This window comes from Megascapheus bottae, chromosome 1, assembly GCF_031878675.1.
Source record: "Megascapheus bottae isolate mThoBot1 chromosome 1, mThoBot2.hap1, whole genome shotgun sequence".
In the NCBI taxonomy this organism is placed as follows: Eukaryota; Metazoa; Chordata; class Mammalia; order Rodentia; family Geomyidae; genus Megascapheus; species Megascapheus bottae.
In genome coordinates, this window is record NC_143509.1 from 79,132,099 (window position 1) to 79,153,316 (window position 21,218).

General features: G+C 35.4%; 1 protein-coding gene across 2 annotated transcripts; it reads left to right on the forward strand.

The window, feature by feature from the left end:
- The first annotated feature begins 7,000 nt into the window (after positions 1-7,000).
- Pou1f1 (POU class 1 homeobox 1) lies at positions 7,001-21,218 on the forward strand. Of its 2 annotated transcripts, none has more exons than XM_090333084.1 (6): positions 7,001-7,142; positions 9,733-9,882; positions 16,100-16,324; positions 18,613-18,777; positions 19,815-19,875; positions 21,008-21,218. In XM_090333084.1, exons 1-6 carry the CDS (start codon positions 7,001-7,003, stop codon positions 21,216-21,218), a joined length of 954 nt encoding a protein of 317 aa, XP_090189210.1. The 2 variants fall into 2 exon arrangements, with proteins under 2 accessions (XP_090189210.1, XP_090189218.1); XM_090333092.1 differs by having other exon boundaries at positions 9,811-9,882.

The following is a 21,218-nucleotide window of genomic DNA, read 5'->3' on the forward strand; positions in this document are numbered from 1 at the left end:
GCCTAAAATGTTTCCAGGTTGACTAACTTTCTTTCTTATAGAAACAACCACTTAAAATTATGAACTTAGCTAACCTAGTTTCACAAATTTCTATCAAGGCCATTTGTTTATTATCTTCTGGTTCTCTGAGAACCATGGGAAGAAGTTCATTAGCTCTAGAAATATTTCTTTCCTGCAATGTTCAACACAGTGGTTTTTATTTGCAGAGTCAGTCTAGTACTAGACAGGTGTCTCAGTGAGAGAAATTCTAATTTTATTTACCTTTCATTGAATCCTTCAACGTTTCTTGATTAAATGTTCAGGCTCCTGACAAAAATAATGTAATTATAATATTCAGAGCTTTAAGATCTAGAAAGGAATTAATCTCATAAACACATAAACACTCACACACATGCATAAAGGCATACACATATGCCTCTATTTATTGTTTTAGGCCTGAGATTGTATTTTCTTATGAATTTTCTTAATCTGTTCACTCTATTTTCTTTGTATATAAATAAATACAGTCAGCCTGCTCAGCATGACACTGAAAAAATCATACAAGTTAACATCCACACACTTGTTTCATTACTACACTGTAATTCTAGTGTGCAGAAAAATTATGATTTTAAAACCAATCACATGCTGTAGGTTTCTGTGAGAGTAGTAATGTAAAAATATATACAAGGAAAATCTTATTTAATACGCCAAATATATGAAATTCACAAACATCTTTTAATAATCAGTTTATGTAAAAAATGTTTGGAAAATACAGGGGAGAGACTGACATGACACTTGGAAGCCATTACAATTGCATTCAATATTTGTTTATTTACTTATTTTTGTAATCTGTGGGGTTTAGACTCAGAGCCTGGGTGCTATCTCAGAGTGCTTATGCTCAAGCCCCGACCTCTACCACTTCCATTTCTCTGGTGGTTTATTGTAAATAACAGTCTAAGGGACTTTACAGCCTGGGCTAGTTTTGAACCTCAGTCCTCAGTTCTCAGCCTCCTGTGTAGCTAGGATTATAGGCATGAATCACCAGTGCGCAGATATGTTTATATTTTAAATAACACATTTCAAAACACTCCACATAAATGAATCACAAAATAGATGTTATTGATGTTGTAGTGCCTAAGGTCCAGAGATAAACAATTTAATGGAGGAATTATCTATTTGGCTCATGGTTTGGGGAGTTTAGTTCATGCACTCGATCAGAACATTATGGTGGGGGTATGGTACCAGAGTTTCTTCACCTTAATAGAGCATAAAACAGGAGAGAGAGAGAGAGAGAGAGAGAGAGAGAGAGAGAGAGAGAGAGAGAGAGAGAGAGAGAGAGAGACAGAGAGAGAGAGAGAGAGAGACAGAGAGAGAGAGAGAGAGAGAGAGAGACAGAGAGACAGAGAGAGAGACAGAGAGAGAGACAGAGAGAGAGACAGAGAGAGAGAGAGAGAGAGACAGAGGGAGAGACAGAGAGAGAGACAGAGAGAGAGAGACAGAGAGAGAGACAGAGGAGAGAGAGAGAGAGAGAGAGAGAGAGAGAGAGGAGAGAGAGAGAGAGAGAGAGAGAGAGAGAGAGAGAGAGGGAAAGAGAGAGGGAGAGACAGAGAGACACAGAGACAGAGACAGACAGAGACAGAGACAGAGACAGAGACAGAGAGAACGTAGATACATCTCTGAAGAGGGGATATTTCTTATTCAAACCATAACACATGCTAAATGTATCTGGTTTTGAACTCAGAAAAAAAGTCTTATAATAGGGGGAAAAAAAAAGTCAGTGAAGAGTTCTGCCTACCTACATTTTGTTCTCTCAGCTGTATTTTTGTGCAATGTGCCCTTGGGCTGTTTTCAATACGTTGAGTTATGCCACCATTGATTTCTACCATTCATCAAAGCAGTATATTTTTTTTTACTGTTTGATTACTCAGCTATGGCTTTTTCTCATTGTGAGTCTCAAGACTACTAATTAATAAAAGTTCATTCTTTTTCAACTATTATTCAAAAATAGGACTAGAAAGTTATTTATGGAAACTGCCTTTTGTGTCAGGACAATCCCCGGTGTGCCTAGAAAAAAAACAGAATAAATTATACTTTAATGATGACAGTAAAAATATGACAAAATATAACAGACAATGATAAGAAATGGTCTAAGCTATTTTAGGATAGATAACCCTAACAGAATAGGGTATGAATCTGCCTTTGAAAAGTCTAATTCTTTGTCATGATTTGCACTTTTGAGAAGCCTTTCATTTTTATAAAGTTTTAACCAGACATTGTGAATTGCACAAACATTTTTGAGTGTCTTTCCTAGTTCAACAATGCCAACAAGAAACAGAATTGTCTTCCTTAAAATAACCTACCCACTCCAACCCAAAACAACCTAATGGAGCAATTCCAAACAATCTATGTATCCTTTGATCTCTGTTAGAGGAAATGAAACACCTTCTTTCCTTCCACTTTGCACCTTGTTTACCTTATCTCCTTCTTCAACCCCTGTGTTAGATTATCCTATGTCCTGAACTAAGCCCTAGGCAGATGATCATAATTAAATCATCTCAGTGCAGTAACTAGGAAAGCTTTCTGCGTCTTTCATCTTCGGGGATGCCTAAATGAAAAACGAGGCACACTCAGCCTAGTATTAATTAATCTGCTGTGTTCTGGGTTCATTTCTTGTGAAACCATATGATATCCTTGTGTCACTCTGTAAGACTACTAAAGAGCTAATCACTCTTCCGTTCTTTCTTTTTTTTAACATCATCAGTATAAAGAATGAACACCTTAATTCTCATCCAACCTAAGTAGTAAACGCGTATCTCCTTTGACAGATTTATACACTGTATTACGTACTTGTATGCATCATCAACTAACAAGATGTAATGAAGCAGAACAAAGAGGTGTTCCAATTAAATTAACGTGGGCACAGCAGTATATTGTTTGGACAGGACGGGATCTATTTAAGTGAGGGAGACAAACGATACATCCACCCATGAGCTATGGTAAGTCAAGGATATAGCCCATATGGGTGATCATCTTTGCTAAGTCAGTGTCTCACCTTGACGTTTATTTTCCCTAAGTTACAAGCTTACCCTTTAGACAGCATTATGAGAGCATCCATCTTCAGTGAGATAGCAAGCCCTTGACATTATCTCTTCCTTGGGCAATAAAAAATCCCTTCATTTCTGAATCTGAAAGAATTTAAGCAGGAATGAAGCACAGAATACACGTGTTTGCTGCTGCTTTCACAATCAATAAGCAGCCAAACATGACAGGCATGACTAATACTTGCCTTCAATAATGTGTGCTTCTAACCTGATCAAGTCCGTTTTTTAGCCATATGGCTGTATAATCTTTCCCTTAAAAAAAGTGCTCTGAGTAAAATATATCATGTTTTCAAAAGTTATGAGTTGTGGGAATACTACATTTTATTGCCACTTAGGCTAACTGAATAAATTAATTTAAATTCATATGCACTTTCTTATCCAAATGGGAATTTTCTGTCTCAATTCCTTCCTCTTCATCATTTTTTATATCTAAAATGTCCACAACCTGTGATTAGTTCAAATGGACTTGAATTGCAAGTTGGAAGAGAAAAGAAATTATGAACATTAAGAGTACATATTATTGAACTAGATTGAATTATTCAGAAATAACCATTACCCCCCAGAAGAAATAATGCCCACATTATTTAGGCAACAAAATGGAGTCCCACAAAGAAGCAAGTACTGAAAAGATATAAGAATTGGGCAAGGAAAAAAGAAGGAAGGAAGGAAGGAAGGAGAAAGATGAATCTAATAACCTTTTAAGTGTTTAATTTTATTATCAGTAAAGCAATAGATCAACCTAGCATTGCACCCAATTTCCCCCTCCAATGATAAAAATTAACATTCTACATTTGGAGTTTTACACACCTAGGGATGTAGCTAGGCAGAAGAACACTGCCTAGTATGTGCTACGCATAGTGTTTCACCCAGCAAAATAAAAACACATTGGTGCATAATAAAGCTATCTGGATGGTATTAAATAAAAGGGCAAAATATGGAAGCAGTGAATTACCAAAACAATAAATGCAAATAGCTAGCATAAAAACAAAAATAGCATTGGAAGAGCAAAGAAAAACAGACTGAAGTACTAGAATACACTAATCTTTTTGGATTAATCAAGAATAAGTATATAGACAAATATTGATCATATGAGAAAATTCTCAAATGTGCACTCCTGGTGCTTGTGTTATGTGGTAAAAGGGCATCCATCATACTGAAGTGTTTCTTCCTAGAGGATGACTGGTTCCTTGTTGTCTAGAATGCCTCTCTCTACCCGCAGGACACATTCACTCCTTCATTAGTGGGGCTCAAGGAACCACAACTTTCCTTCTAAACATGCAAATATCCATGCTCAAAAAGAATATCTCACCTGAAAATGTGGATCGAAAAAATCAGAAGGCAGTTTTTTCTTTCTTACCTGCTTGAAAGTACAAAGCCTGATTTAGAGACAATGAGATGGCCACTGATACAGATGAGTAAATAGACAGCACTGCCACATGGTTTCCAATTCCCCTCTGCTTTGCCCTATGTCCAGATTTCCTTTTTCGGTGTTTATGTTTTAATAAACCCCTCTATGGGGTGGGGGCTGGTGACTCAAGCCTGTAATACTACTTATGAGGTTGAGGTCTGATGAACCTGGTTCAAAGCCAGCCTGAGCAGACAAATTTAATAGAATCTTTTCTTATATTATTTGCTTAGTAGAATGTATGGTGGTTTTCTAGTACTCGACTGATGTGCTTTACAAGTATTCTGAATTCTCACTGAGCAATAACAGCATTATTAAGGGTAGTTTCCAATTTTGAAAGTCTGTGAGATTCTTATTTCTAATTAACCACCAGAAAATTGGAAGTGGCACTGTGGCTCAAGTAGTGAAGTGCTACCTTTGAGCTGAAGAGCTCAGGGACAGCGCTCAGGCCTGGAGTTCAAGCCTCACAACCAAAAAATACACACACACACACACACACACACACACACACACTCACTCACACAAAGACTGGAAATTAGTAGAATTCTGCAAAATTAAAATAAATGTTTTTGATTAAATATAATTTTCATTCAGTGGGGCTTCAAATTCATCACAAAATAAGACATTTTTAGAGTATGTATTTTTAGGCAATACCTAATGATTCACACAATTATTATCATACAAAATTTAGCCAAATACTTAACCAGTTGGTTACTTAGGCTTACTTAGCATGTTCAAGTTTCTCTCAGATGCCCTCCTGTCAATATTAACAACAAATATAACACAATGGAATCAGTTCAAAGTTATCTTGACACATTCTCTAATTGAAAAAATATTTCAGAACATCCATATAGCGCCTCCTTCACAACTTTAACCAAAGTGATCCATATCAGTTTACTTCTATGTGTTTTTTTTTTTTTTCTCTAGGAGTAATATCGCATTCACTCGTCGTTACCGTCTGAATGTACCAAGTCCCACACAAGCTCTTTTGGCTCAGCTTTCGTTTTCAGGTGGAAGTACCATGTGAGGATGTGGCAGAAACTTCAGGCTATGCAGCTCATTCAGAGGAAAGTCCTTGCATGCATTTGAAAGCTATCTTGTCCTTTGCCCCTTAAGCTCGGGGTGTTTCTGCTCCCTGGCTGTCATGAAGTGAACAGCCTCCACACATTCTTCCTGCCATGACACTCGGCTTCACTTCAGGCCCAAAGCAACGGGTTCAGAGGACCATGAACTAAAATCTCTGAACCTGTGACTTAATATAAATTCTTCCTTCTCCATGCTGATGTCTATGTTTGAATTCATAGTAGTGTTTGCGTGTTTTTCTGCCCCTGTAATGTCAACACATTCAGTATGACAAGTTTGTGTCCAGTGCTACAATGCTTTGTCACAGGTTCTGTTGAACTGGTCAAGGTTTTAGTCTCTGGCAGAGTCTAGATTAGTGACAGTGGTTTGGTAGAAAACTCGCAGAGGTTTTGCAAGGTTTACTTGACACAAGTATAGAGAGTTCTATTAAATATCACTAGACTCTAGTAAGCGCTTCCCAGGGGTTAGTTTTTAATGGGTAAATTGAAATCAAGGGAAAGATGCAGTCACTTTTTTTCATCTTTACACGTTACCTCAATGTATTCAATACACTCCCATTTCCATTTATAATATATTAAAATTAGATTTGCCATCACAGTAAAAAAATGGTTCTGCTGAGCTCAAAGTAGCAGTTGATATTCCTTTTCATATTTAAACTCATGCTTTTTAAATGCAAAATAAAGTATTTGCTTAAAAGTATGTACTGTATCTGACTTTGTTACCTGGTATATTGTATATGTTCATTTGTTTATTTGAAATAGGGAATGGAAGTGGGGAAAATGAGATGATTGGGAGGGAGGGGTTGAAGGGGAGGGGGAGCAAAAACATGAGAAAGGGTATTAGTGTGTGAGAAGTAATGCACCCACTACCTGACAAATGTAACTGTAACCCTTCTATACATTATCCCAACAATAAAATTTTTAAAAAATATTTAGTTTTCAGTGTGTAGTTTCTTTTTGTTATCTTGCAGATTTACTTAGAAGAAAAAGACGAACAGCTCATATTTATACATTATTAGTTTAGCAACCAAAATAAATATAAAATTTTAATCAGTTCCCTGTAGAATTATTTCTTTGAGACACTTGTCAAAGTTCTCGATTCCCTCCTAAAAGTTTTGCTTACCAAAGACGAATAAAGTTTCAAGTTTCTCCTTTCCCCCCAATCTATCCTCCAGAACCAGCTTCCTTTGGGTCATGGATATGTTCAGGTAAGGCAGTTCAGACTGATAAAGCAATCCTCCTGGGAAAACACTATTAACATGTATAAAGGGATTTTCTGGCGGTATAAATAGGAGCACGCGCCCTCGGGAGCCTCAGAGCGTGCTGATGTATATATGCAGGGAGGAGAATTGAATCAGCCCTTTGAGACAGTAATATAATAAAAACTGTTTGGGGGACAGCCGTTCTCCTAATTTTTCTACTTTCTTGTGGGAATGAGTTGCCAATCTTTTACTTCGGCTGACACCTTTATCCCTCTGAGTTCTGACACGTCTGCAGCCTTGCCTCTGATAATGCATCACAGCGCTGCAGAATGTCTGCCCGCCTCCAACCACACCACCAACGTGATGAGCACAGGTACTGATGCCCACCAGAGCTGCACGACTGCGGGGCCGAGAGATTTCAGGGTGGATGTTTGGAATCTTGTTCGTGAAGAAGCTCATTGCGGGTTTTATACTCCCCCCCCCCACCTTTCAGCTTAATTTATTTTAGTTACATATTAAGGACTTTAAAAAAGCTGTGTTGCCTGAGAAGTCTTTAAAGAAATAGTACCACGGGGAGTCATTTATATTATTAGCTTTATTATAATAAGGAAGGGCTTATTTTATACATAAGTAAATAGTGAGGCCAGACAATTTTAATCTGTAAACTACTTAATAGAAATGCTTATGGAAAGGGGGCACAATCAGATAAATATTCTAAACTAATTTGATGTTTAATAGATGCTATTTCTTAAGAGTAAAGATTTGTTTTTAGATTAGATTTGCTACTGTCTAAAATCAGCCCTAAGTGGTAAAGTAAATACAACTAAATAATTCCTAGCATTAGTTATTTTTAACAATAAAATAAAAATTAATTGCTTTTATTTTAGTATAATATTAAACTTAGAAATCAAAGCTATAAGTAATAGAATATTTGTAGCCCATAAACTGAGATGTTTTCCCGAAAACTAAGTTCAGTAGCAACTACATTTTATATTTGTTTTGAACCTAGTAATTCTTAAATAAAAATTAAACTTGTTAATTAAAATATATTGTCTCAAAACAACTAAATCTTTTTTTAATATATTTTGTTTTTTTATGTAATAGCAAACTACTTTACAATTGACTTACAATTTGAATTCACTGAATTTCTTCCATTTTTTCCATTGAAGAGTTCAATATGCCTTGGATTTAGAAATTAAATAACGTACAATACATTCAAAAATCAAAATTTGAGTTGCCATATTTATCTAAAGTTTTATAAATTTAAGCTTTATTTTTCCTTATAATTAAGGAAATTCCAAACATATATAACTTTAAGGGCTGAGAGGTATGGTTCAAGTACTTGAACACATGCCAAACACATATACAAGTTTTCAGATGAATCTTAAAGGATCTACAGACTAGATATTTACAATTTAGTAATGTAGTTTAATGAATAAATTTGTATTATATAAGATACCCATAAGCTATTTAGAAAAGATAATTTTGGTGAATATTCAAATGTTTTTTAAAAATAATAAAGTATTTCAGTTCAAATAAAATAGTTGAATATAAAATTATAACCTAAGCACATGTTTAAATGACAAATTGATTTCTACATCAAAGATAAGGAAAATTATGTTATTTCTTTAATCTATACATATGAAAATACTTTGCCAGAAAAAAAACGACAAAATATGAAATAAAACAATGACAGGAAGTTTTGTTGTCAGCAGTGTTTGTGACTAGTTTGGTGATTTGCAGGTGAACCCATAAAAATTCCATGAAGCATGTAACTACGAGATTGTATCTAAATAACACATCTCTGTGTATATGGTTTTCCAATAATGGATAAACTTTTTTTTAAAAAAGATCCAACTCCTCTCAACAATTAACTGACAGTTAAAAATGAACACCTGGAAACTGATATTTATATGACACATGATACATGTGATACATATCATATATGATACATTTGATATTCTATATATGTCAGTTTCCATGTATTCTGAGGGTGGTAGGAATTAAAGCAGACAAATGAAGAGAGGAAAGTGCATGAATACAGTCACAGTATTCAACGTACATATGTAAACATGGAATAGTGAGGAGGTGGACAGAATTGGGATTGATGAAGGGAGTGATCAAGGTACATGTTGAATTAAAACCTTGGACAACTACTTAAAGACAATTTCAAAACACATAAATGGAGGGGGAAAAGGTAAACAAATGCAGAAATGGTACTCACTGGACTCTGTTAAAAATAAACTATAAAACTTGTTGGTGGGATGGAAGAAAATGCTCAAGGGACTGGGTGACATTATTCAAAAGGAAATATACACTTGTCTGACTTATGTCAGGCCCTTTGTATTTCAACATTATAAAATTTAAAAATCCCTTTATTATTAGCATTTTTACTCAATTCTGTGCATGTGAAGAAACCTGCAATCTCTTGGTTTCTAAATCTCTATAAAAATATCAGTCAGAGCCAGGGTTTTTTTTTTTTTTTTTTTCACAGTACTCTGAACGCAGAGGGATTGCTATGACTGTGTGTAACAAGAAAATAGTTGCTCTTTCATTTCCTTTTCAGTGAAAAGAATTTTGGGGAATAATAAACAAAAGTATTCTATTCAAGAATCCATTCTGGTATGCAATTTTCCAGGAGAAACTCTATATAATATGATGCTATGCAAGGAAAGACTTACTGTCTCGTCAGTTTCTTGCAATATCGCTAGCAGGTGGAATCCACAGAGAATTTTGCAACTCTCCAAGAGCCACCATTGAAACTGATTAGTCACCTTTTTCAGTAAGTGTAAGCCATAGCATAAACTACTATATAAACTTCAATACCTCCCTACATTTAACTACACATTAGCAATCTTCGTCAAATGAGAAAAAAAGATCGTCATCTAATTTTAACAGATGATAAATGTGTATTTTTGAAATGAGTTGAATGTGTCTTGAATCCTCATACATTTTCTTACCAGTCCCGTCTATTTTGTCTTTGATCCAAACTCCTAAATATTTGTACACGTATTTCTCGATGACAATGATGGGAAATGCAGCGACGGGACTTCATTATTCTGTTCCTTCCTGTCATTATGGAAACCAACCGTCGACTTATGGTGTGATGGCAGGTAAGAAACGTCATCTATGCACATAATCCGGGCTTTGGGGTAGTTTGATAGATGTCTTAGGCTTTAGAGAGTGATGACCAGAATAACGTGAAATTCTAATCTTTCAATCTTGGAACCTGAAGTGTTCCTAAACTGTGATGTCTTCAGATCCCAACGGGTTTATGCCTGAGGGCCCTAGCTTCTACATCCTTGAAATGCTCTGCTTTTTTACAATGGTGTTAAACCAATATTTATATGTATTTCTTACTTACAAGCTACTGGAGGCCACTAGATGGTATTGTGGGGCTTTAGTAATGATGGAGTAGCTATACTAGCTTTATGTAGGTATTTAAAGTTAATTACCTTTAGCTATATATTAATGGCTCAGTATTCTCAGGTGTCCAGTGGCTACCATATTAGAAGTCAGAGATAGAGAGAATATGTCCTTCTCCCCATGTCTCTTTGGAGTTCTTGGTCCATGAAGACAAATTTAAGACACTAACTCAATAATGGGGCTCGGAGCATAGCCTAGTGCTCGCCTAGCATGCATGAAGCCCTGGGTTTGATTCCATATATATAGAAAAAGCCCTATTGCTCAAGTGGCAGAGTGCTAGCCTTGAGCAAAATGTGCCCAGGCCCTGAGTTCAAGGCCCAGGATTGACAAAAAAAAAATCAGTAGTTTTCAGGGACTTATAGATAGCAATTCTAAAACCCATTTTGAATTGTTTCTGAATCTAAATTAAGATTGAAATAAATAAAATTATAAACTTTTCTGGATTGTAAAGCATGAGTTTTTTCAAGTTATAGCTACCAATTTTCTGACACTTATTTGAAAGCATTGATGGTAGGATATTGAAGAAATAGAAATTCTTTTTTGGGGGGGGTCATGGGGCTTGAACTCAGCCTGGGCACTATCCCTTGAGTTCTTCAGCTCAAGGTTACCACCCTACCCTTGAGCCAAGCCCCACTTCCCATTTTCTAGAGATTAATTGGAGATAAGAGTTTCTGGTCCTTTTGTGCCTGGGCTGGCTTTTGAAGCTTGATCCTCAGATCTCAGCCTCCTGAGTAGCTAGGATTACAGGCATGTACCACTGTGCCCCACCTAAGGAATAGAAATTAGTATCTCATCAGAGAAATGCAAAATCTATGTCTATAAATATAATGAATCATTTAATTCACTAACCTATGTTTTTACAAAATTTCTTAGTTTAAAAGCAATTAAAACATAAAACAAAAGGCTTTAGGACAATGATCACTTCTCCTATATTTTTCTAAGCAGTCTTTTGAGTAAGCATTCTCACTTTTATTGGAAAACAGAGGTAAAGAAGTGGCTCAGGAGGCAGAGCTCCAGACGAAGAGAAAATCTGAGCAAGAACATGAGGTCCTAAGTTCAAAAGTTAGGGCATAAGGGGAGAAAATGCAGTCTTATGACAAGTCTTTTGTCAGAATTCAAAGGGTGACTTAGTGGTATCATGATCAATACAGTCAATCAAAATTTGGAAGTATTCTTATAGTCATAAAATTAAATATGTTTTGTCAGTGGAAGAAAATCACTGTGGCAAGCATAGAGACTTTATTTGAATATTTCTAAGAGAGATATCATTAAAATGTGATATGTTTTACAATTTGTCAGAATGTCTATATTTTACATCTATCCAGCATTAGCATTTGCTTTACAGTAGATTAAATCTGAATACTTTGGCCTTCATCTCCAGAGAGACTATACAAATTGAGTTATAAAATACAGGAATTCAGAAATGATAGTGAAAAGGTATAAAACACACAATGGGAAACGGTTATGCCATTGGAATTTTTCAGAGAAGTCTCAAGATGTTAATCAAATCAGCCACTTCCACACAATCCACAGAAGCATTGTATCAGCAATAAAGACAGGTTTAGTGTCACATACTTTATATGAAAGCAAAGCTACAGAATGATATTTCAAAGTGTGTGAAATTACTATTTTAATATATGGCTATTTTATGACCCATATTCTGATGTTTTCATTTGAACCTTTCATTAAATTAATGCACAGGAAAAGAAGTGTGGGGGATTCTATTTTGTCAGTTTGGTAGGGGATGATTTTAATCATCAGATGAATCCACTATGCCTTACAGACTATGTACCAACAGAATAAGAGGACTAATTGAGTGTGATGCACTTGTCCCCCTGTGAACTAATTACTAACCTTGTTCTAGTTGCTTAGCACCTCTCAGTTTAAGTCTCCCAGCTTAAGTTTTGGTGGGTGCTACAATTACACCAGACTGAAATTACAGCCAGTCTGTGCCAAGACAACCTGTTTTTTCTTTTTCACTTTGGAGAGACTCCTGTCTAGATTTTCTTCTTCTGCCCCTCCACTCCGGATAATTCGGATAATCTACAACCTACAGGACAAACAGCAGGAAACAGATTTCATCTTTGTCTTTCCACTTGTAGAAATACATAGGAGCCATTCTGAAAGTCTGTAGAAATATATAGAATATGTTGGTACTGCAAATGATGCAAATGTGTATTTCTCAAGGCCTTACAGACAACATTGATTTATCATATGCTAGTGAGACCTCAGTTGCACATAACTCACAACTTTTGTCTTCATACTTCTTCCTTGGGCATTAATGAAGGTTGACAAATGAGATTTGCAGAAGTATTTTGCCATATTGGTCTTAGAAATCACTCTCCATACTCCCTGGGTTACAAACCCATATGCTAGAAACAGTATCCTGCCTCATTTAAGAGGTCCAAGGGATTTGCACAAGCTTGGTTCTAGGGAAATTACAGTCCTGCAGAGATTGGTGGATGTTTTGCATAATAGCAAATAAACTCACATCAAACACCACTTCCTCATTCTTGTTCCAGAGGTCACAGCTTGGAGCATTGCATTTCTTACATAATTTTCAAAGACTTTAGACATCTACTTTCTCCAGAACACTGACAATTTCTTAACAATTTCTTCTTCTGAAAAAAGACATGATATGCTTCTAATATTCTAACATTTTTGTCTGAGAATATTTGCTTCATGTAGTTTATTCCAAAAGTTAAAATCTATTCTAGTTATTACTTCATGGTGAGAAGCTATTTAATTTCCTGTACTGTAAATTGTGATGTAAAAAACATGTATTAGTATAAATGTATGAATATATGTGTGCATATATATGTGTGTATATATATATTCCTTAATTCATTTATGTAGTGAAAGGAGCATGATAAATATGTTGACTAGAGGATTTGATTAAGTGGTACATGAAAATGAGTGAGAAATTAAAAGTAATAATCACAAGGCCAATAGATTCAGACCTTACCAAATGTTTATTTTATTAAAACAATATGTGACACCTAATTGGATTGTTTGATTTGTAAAATAGCATGAATTCCTTTTTATTTATTTCTTTTTGTCATTTCTGGGACTTGAACTTTGGGCCTGGGCTTTGTCCCTGAGATCTTCAACTCAAGGCTACTGCACTCCCCCTTGAGCCACAGCGCCACTTCCAGTTTTCTCGTGGTTAATTAGAGATAAGAGACTCGTGGACTTTCGTATCTGGGTTGGCTTTGAACCGTGATCCTCAGATCTCAGCCTCCTGAGTAATTAGGATTACAGGCGTGAGACACCGCACTGGGCAACAGCATGCATTTTCATCCTCCGCAAAAATATTTTATTGGGGCCAGGAGTTTAGCCCAGTGGTAGAGTGCTTGCCTAGCATGCTGGAAGACTCAGGTTTGATTCCTCAGTACCAAATATATAGAAAAAGCTAGAAATGGTGATGTGGCTCAAGAGGTAGATCTTTAGCCTTGAGAAGCACAAGGACAGTGCTCAGGCCCTGAGTTTGGGCCCCAGGGGGGGAAAAAAAAAGTTTCTTTCAAGTCTTTTTTCCATCTGAGAAGCAATCATATTAATGTTATTTTGTTTAATCTCCTCTTTGATGCTTAATTTTCTTTAGAAAAATAATATACTCACTTGGAGAAAGGTGTCTTTTATAATTATATATTTTCATAAGAACAATATAAAATAATTACTTGCTGTTTTATGCCTTTTAGTCATTACATATTGATATAGTAATAAAAGATTTATATGTGACATATTATTCATGTTATTGATTTGTAAATCAATAAATGTGTTTACTTATGTATCTATTTTCAGTAAATTTACTATATGCCTTGTATAAAAATTTGTTTTAAGTACTGACTTTAAAATGACTAGTCACTTATTATGTTAAAATAGCTTGTTTACATGTGTCACTTAATATAAACTGAAATATGAAATAAAATATTTTGAATTTGTCTTATGGACTATCCTCTACCTATGATTCTGAGCTGAGATATCTTGTAATTAATGGATAATTAAATTTGGAAGCATTTCTCTAAACATTTCAGAATACTTTTACTTTTCTAAGATATAAATTTAACTGGTTAATGCTTCATCATTTATAGGTGTTTATCTTTCATATCAGAATTGTATCGTATTAATTTTGTTATTTTAAATAATTATAGAATGCACTATTGTATTGTATACTCTTCAAAAAATGTATCTGCTAACAGATGAATAGAACATTTAAAGTTACTTTTTATCAGTCTAATGACTCCACAGATATATTTAACTGTATTGATGTTAGTCTTTTACTTGTTTTTGTTAAATTTAAAAGTATGATTATTTTCCAATTAAAATTGAACTACTGACAGAACAATGGACCCTTTTAACATTGTAATAGCAATTTCCCAACTTCAAGAAAATTTCCAATCATGATATAGTACAAACACAGTGCCCTTATTTTAGCAAACATTATAGATAATCTGTTCAGTAAACTAAAATAGATCTATATATATTCTGGTTAGAACTGATCTATCTATTTAGTATACATATAATGGCATATATATAATATATAATGGAATAAATATATACTAAATTATATAATGTGGATACTGATACTTGAACTCTGATCATCTACCTTCTCCACTCACTTTTTCACAGCTGGTTCTATACCAGTTGAGCCACATAACCACTTTTGGTGTTTTGCCTTTAATTGCAAGGAAGAGTCTATGTCTAGGTGAGCTGGCTTCAGCTTGATCCCCAGTTCTCAGCCTTCTGAATTAAAAATTGTAGATGTGTGTAGAGATGGAAATGGCCACTTCCAAAGGATGTGAACGTTTCTTTGTGTGGAATAGTGACTCCAGCTGATTCTAGGAAGAACAAAAGGGACAGATGGGGAGCCACCAGCATGGCCCCAATAATCTTTGCAAATGCATTCGGTCACCAATATTGTATGTCTGCAGATAATACATGTTCAACAAAAGGCAGTCAACTAAATAAAGTCCATGTGCATTGGGGGGAAAAAAAAGAAGTAAACAAAGAATCTGATGCTAACAATCAGTTAGCATAATCTTCAGTCCTTGGCTGTCACTTTGAAAGGACCAATCCACTTCTTGTTTTGTGTTTCTGCCTTCTTTAGTCCTTTTCTGTCTACAAAACCAACCACTGCTCTGATTCTTGGGCCACTCATTTGATTTTATAGAACGAAGTGATCAGAATTTAAAGTACAGCCAATTAAACAAGGTAGAGTGGTGCACACCTGCAGTCCTAGAGACTGGGAGGTTTTAGGTAGAAGAATCACAAATTCCAGGCCAGCTTCAGCTACTACATGTGAAGGCTTTTTTCCTTTTGTCCTGTGTGTAAGTTTATCTGTCTTTGGGAGGGTAAGGAAAACACAGAAATGGTGGAACTAAGGATGAACTAATTCAACACTAGATGCTATGTTGGAAATGAACTATACAGCTTGAGGGGAGAGGGATGGTCAGGAGAGGACAACTGGGCGAAAACAAGGGAAGAGGTGACACTTTAAAAAAATGCCCTCATTACCTGGCTTATATAATCACAACTATGCTGTACACCACTTTTATAATAAAAAGAAAATCAAGTAGAAAATTTTCAAAAAAAAAATTGTAGATGTGAGTAGCAACATGCATGGTTTTAAAGAGAAGTGATGATGGGAATATTGCACTTCCAATAGTAAAACAGTTCTATTTTATTTGTAATCTCTTCATTTTTCCCCATTGACATCATCTGTCTTTTGCTGTCTAGAGATGGTGGAAGATGAATTATGCCATTCCTAGGAACCTACTCTGACTCTTCCAGAACTGAGTCTGGTTAAAGAGAATGAATGAGCTCTCTGTAACAAGCAAAGCCTTGCTCTCACAGAAATCGAGGATATTCACACCTGGCCTTTTTTCTCTTTCTGTTTACTCACAGGCAGTTTAGCCCCCTGTCTTTACAAGTTTCCTGACCATACCCTCAGCCATGGCTTTCCACCCTTGCACCAGCCTCTCCTGGCAGAGGATCCCTCGGGTGCAGAATTCAAACAGGAGCTCAGGCGGAAAAGTAAACTGGTTGAAGAGCCAATAGACATGGATTCCCCGGAAATCCGAGAACTTGAAAAGTTTGCCAATGAATTTAAAGTGAGAAGAATTAAGTTAGGTATGCATTTGTTCAGAGTGGTGGGGCAAATCCCTTAGCTTTCTTATCCCTATTCTGTCACTTGGAAATATTTTAGACTGTGTAGTAAAAAGTCCAAAGTTCTGCTCATTCTGCAATGTCTACTGTGGATTTAAATTGGTCAAATGGTAACAACTTATCTACAAAACCGTGCTTTCTTTGTAAACTCTTAACAGGCTAAAACCTAGATTTTTTAAATGAATGCTACTTAAAAAAGTACATCTACCTTCATATTACTTTAGGAGTGTTTTTCACATTTATTTGAACTTTTGAGTAGATAGTACGTTCACATTATTCAAAAGTGTGAAAGGATGTAAATGATATCACATCTTCTGCTTATTTGTCCTGATTACAAAGGTTAAGTTTCTTGTGTTTTTTTTCCAGATATTTTCATGTAAATATAAGCAAATGCAAATACTCTTTTATACAGATGCGTTTGGGAGATTCTTCAGATTATTGCTCCATTGCTCTTTCTTTTTGCTTTGTGTTGGTCTAGGGGCATTGTTGTGAGTTTTGTGCTCAATTCTAGCCTTCTACCATAACTCCACTTCCAGAGTTTTCTTTCTTCTTTCTCTCCCTCCCTCCTCCCTCCTCCCTCTCCCTCTCCCTCTCCCTCTCCTCTCTCTCTCTCTCTCTCTCTCTCTCTCTCTCTCTCTCTCTCTCTTTCTCTCTCTCTCGTTCTCTCTCGCTCTCTCGCTCGCTCGCTCGTTCTTTCTCTCTGTCTTAACTGGAGATAAAAGTCTTACAGATTCTGGACCAGCTTTGAACCATAATCTTTACATCTTGGTCTCCTGAATAGCTAGGATTACAAGCAGGAGCTGTTGGCACTTGGCTTAGAGCTCCTTTTCTTATATGGATCTTTTTAACTTCCACTTTATGGATACAACTTATTTAACCTGTTTTCTTGGTTGGTTTCTATTCTTTAGGCAATAAAAAAAAACTCCATAATGATTAACCTAATAATTATCATTTTGCGCTTTAATGAACATGTACAAGAAAAATGTTAGAAAAATGGTTGATCAAAGACTGCATTTCTATTGGATAAATGTTATCCATTTGATCTCTCTGAAAATCATCCCCAATTTTACACTATTGCATTGTCTCTATTGCTACTTTCACAAAATGGTTTTAGGTTATTGCTTTCTTCTTGCCTCCTAATGGTCTATGTCTAGCACTTCAATAACTGACTGGAAAATAAACAGTGGGTAAAACAAATAAAACTAATACTATTAATATTGTGGATCTTTTAAGTCAGAGAAATCAAGTGGCCACCTTATAGTTTTATTTAAAATTATATTACATTTTTGTTTTAAATTATTTTGATGAAGCCCCTTTTATGTATTGAGAGACTATCTGTATCTCCTTTTCTGTCAATTATAGTTCACATTGACTTCTCATTTTCTACTGAAAATGTTTTTTAACATAACTAGAACAACTGTATTTAAAATTCATGAAATAGTATATTTGAAAAAATGAATGGGTTGAAATGATAATTCAAACCTGTGAATTTGTAGAATGAACTACAGGTCATTTTATATTTATTGATGGTATCATATATAAGCAATTTATTCATAAAAGTATATAGCTCTAGACCTTATAATGATTCATAGTTACTAACTGTAAGAAACAGAAATAGTCATCTTAATAACACTCATATTGTTTTCTTTTATATTGCTATGAATGTTTCAAATAGTAATGTTAATAGTTTATTTGTTCTGTAGAAAGGTTTGAGGCAATCAATGACATTTTTTTGCCTGGAGATAGAAGCATTACCTAATAACATAGTAAATGTGTTTGGAGGTGTGTATAAAATGTACGCTCATGAGCTCACATATGAAACATGATTTTAAGGAATGTAGGTGTGATTGCTAATATTATGTGGTATCTTTCATGAATAAAGTTACAGTATTTGCTCTTATATTTGAAATATTCCTGTCTATGATATATCACCATATATTTTGTGCACTGACTTGGTGTGCTAAATATTCTGAGCATATAGTTCTGATATTTAGTAATTATAATAAAAAGCTTTATCATTATAATACATCCATCCAACTTGATAGCATATGATTATTTTGCCATCTGAATTCTTTTGACTTCTAGAAAAAAATATTAGCTAGAAGAAATGTTTTCAACATACTTCATAATCCTGACTATTACCAACCTCAAACTACAAACCACATAGCTCTTAGAAAAGCAATCACAGATAGGGAACAATATATAGATTGTTGTGACAATGGATCAAAAGCGTGACTCTTGGCCTTTCTCAGGATATACCCAAACCAACGTTGGTGAAGCCCTGGCAGCAGTGCATGGCTCTGAGTTCAGTCAAACAACTATCTGCCGATTTGAAAATCTGCAGCTCAGCTTTAAAAATGCCTGCAAACTAAAAGCAATATTATCCAAGTGGCTGGAGGAAGCGGAACAAGTAGGAGGTAATCAAGCAAATCTCTGAAGTTACTGCTATTGTCGAGCCTAGAAATAATTTACTTGATTGGCAGAATTCAGACTAGAGCAAGAGGTTTGAGGTTTCTTTTATTTTTATCTCTGTGGTGAAAAGTACATAGTCTTAGCACTCTAAAATACGAAGAATAAAAAGCTGGTGTACAAATATGTTCACAGAGAATAGATCCAGCTCTGTAAGAAAAGTTTTCTAGATAATGCAACAACAGCGTATGAACTTGAAGTCGGGGCCTCTTGCTCTTGCTTAGCTTTCTTTCAAGTCTGGCACTCTGCCAATTAAATTATACTTCCACTCTAGGCATTTTGCTGGTTAACTGAAGATAAGAGTCTCTTGGATTTGTTTGCTTGAGCTGCCTTTGTACTGCAATTCTTAGAAATTAGCCTCCTGAATAAATAGAAAAACAGGCCTAAGCCAATAGTGCCCAACTGTATAATTAAAATGTGCTGTGGTATGTGTGTGTGTGTGTGTATGTGTGTAAGCTGGGTATCAAACCCAGGACCTCAGGCACATAAGTTAAGCACTCTACTACTGAGCCACACTCTCAGAAAATAGTTCTTAATGAATCCACACTTGTTTTTCCTCTGTGTTACTCTGGAATAATTGTACCTAAATCACTTTTCTAACAATATTAGTATACAAGCAGTACTTGTACACCAGACTTATAAGTAAGTACATAAATAACAGGAGCAATTGATAGATGAGAAATTTAATAGAATAAAAGTATCCACTCACAAGGATGTCCAGGTTGGGTAAGTAAAGGGCATAGTTTGAGACCATTTAGTGAAAGTATTCTAACAAAAGTGGAATCAGAAGGATTTGTGGAAAATTATCTTTGAAAATTAATGTTTAGTTTTGTTTTAACATTTTTTCCTTACTGGATACATTAAGTGATGTAGACTGAAAAAAAAACAAGACAGAACTACATAATAATTTATTTTACCTTCTTCTATATAAGGGAAATTTGAAATCATGATGATAGTTTAAAAATATGCTCTTCCATATTTGCAGCTTTGTACAATGAAAAAGTGGGAGCAAATGAGCGAAAAAGAAAACGGAGAACAACAATAAGGTATTTAGCGCTGTGATGTTCAACTCACTAGAGAAAGAAAAAGACATTTACAAATGAAATCAGCATTTGCATATAAGTATAACAGACCTTGCATGTAAGGCAAAAGAGTGAATTGAAGAATCTTAATTTAAGCAAGATGTGGTGGTGCATATCTGTAATCACAGCACTTGGAAGTCAGAAGTAAGAGGATAATGACTCTGAGAATCAGAAAGAATCTACTTTTAAGCAAAAAGTGTAATTCTGGAACTCAATAGTGAGAAATGAGGAACCAGTCATTGAAAATTATATATTGATTCAAGACATTTTAGATAAACGTTTCAGAAGCTTTAAATAAAAGCATATACTGCCACAACCTATCCATCAAGCCTGGGCTGTAGTATGTATAGAGATAAGTTTAATGCTTTTTGCCTTGGCAGCCTTGAACCAACATTCGCCTAATCTATACCTTCTGAATAGCTGAGATTACAGGCTTAAAACCACCTTGTTCTTTGAGACAAGGTCTCACTAACTTTCTAGTGATAGGTGATGGAGAAGCCAACTGGCCTCAAAGCATGATCCTCCTCTGTCTCCAAAGGACCTGGAATTACAAGCATGGGTGACTCTTCTAGGCCCCAAGTAATCACTTTTAAGAGTTATCATCCCCAATGTTGTTTTGATATAAATTCTTATTCTGGGAATATAGAATTGATCTTACTAAAAATGACAAAACTATTCAATAGGACATTAATCTCTTGAAATCCAACCTAACCCCTGACATTTCAACATGGTTGATCTTGGTTGATTTTCAGAAAGTGCCCAGGAGAAATGTTCCAAGATCATCAGCCATTCTCTCTCTCCTAAGGACTTGAGGGATTGGAAGGGCGGGTGGGAGACTGTTTAGAAAGGCCTAGGGAAGCATTCATTTCCTTCATCAAGAACTTGGTGCCCTCTTGTGGCACCCAGGGAAATACACATAGAAGGGATAAAATAAACGTGTGTAACGAATGATGTATTTATCTTTTGCAAATGTTTTTCATAATTCTTAAGTTCCTTTTTCATGCTGATACTTAAGAAATAAAACTTAATTTTGTTCTTCAGAAGACCTTACTAAAAACAACAAAATCTTACCCCATCTTCACTTGTTCCCCTACAGCATCGCAGCTAAAGATGCCCTGGAGCGACATTTTGGAGAACAGAATAAGCCTTCCTCTCAAGAGATCATGCGGATGGCAGAAGAACTGAATCTGGAGAAAGAAGTAGTAAGAGTCTGGTTTTGCAATCGAAGGCAGAGAGAGAAACGAGTGAAAACGAGTCTGAACCAAGGCCTATTTTCTATATCGAAAGAACATCTTGACTGCAGATAA

What these genes read in the sequence shown, in the direction of transcription:
- Pou1f1 (XM_090333084.1), top strand. Translation starts at nt 7,001, where the DNA reads ATGAGTTGCCAATCTTTTACTTCGGCTGACACCTTTATCCCTCTGAGT. An exon ending in CACCAACGTGATGAGCACAG is followed by an intron (nt 7,143 to 9,732) that starts GTACTGATGCCC and finishes TTTTCTTACCAG; the next exon opens with TCCCGTCTATTTTGTCTTTG. An exon ending in GGAAGCGGAACAAGTAGGAG is followed by an intron (nt 18,778 to 19,814) that starts GTAATCAAGCAA and finishes CCATATTTGCAG; the next exon opens with CTTTGTACAATGAAAAAGTG.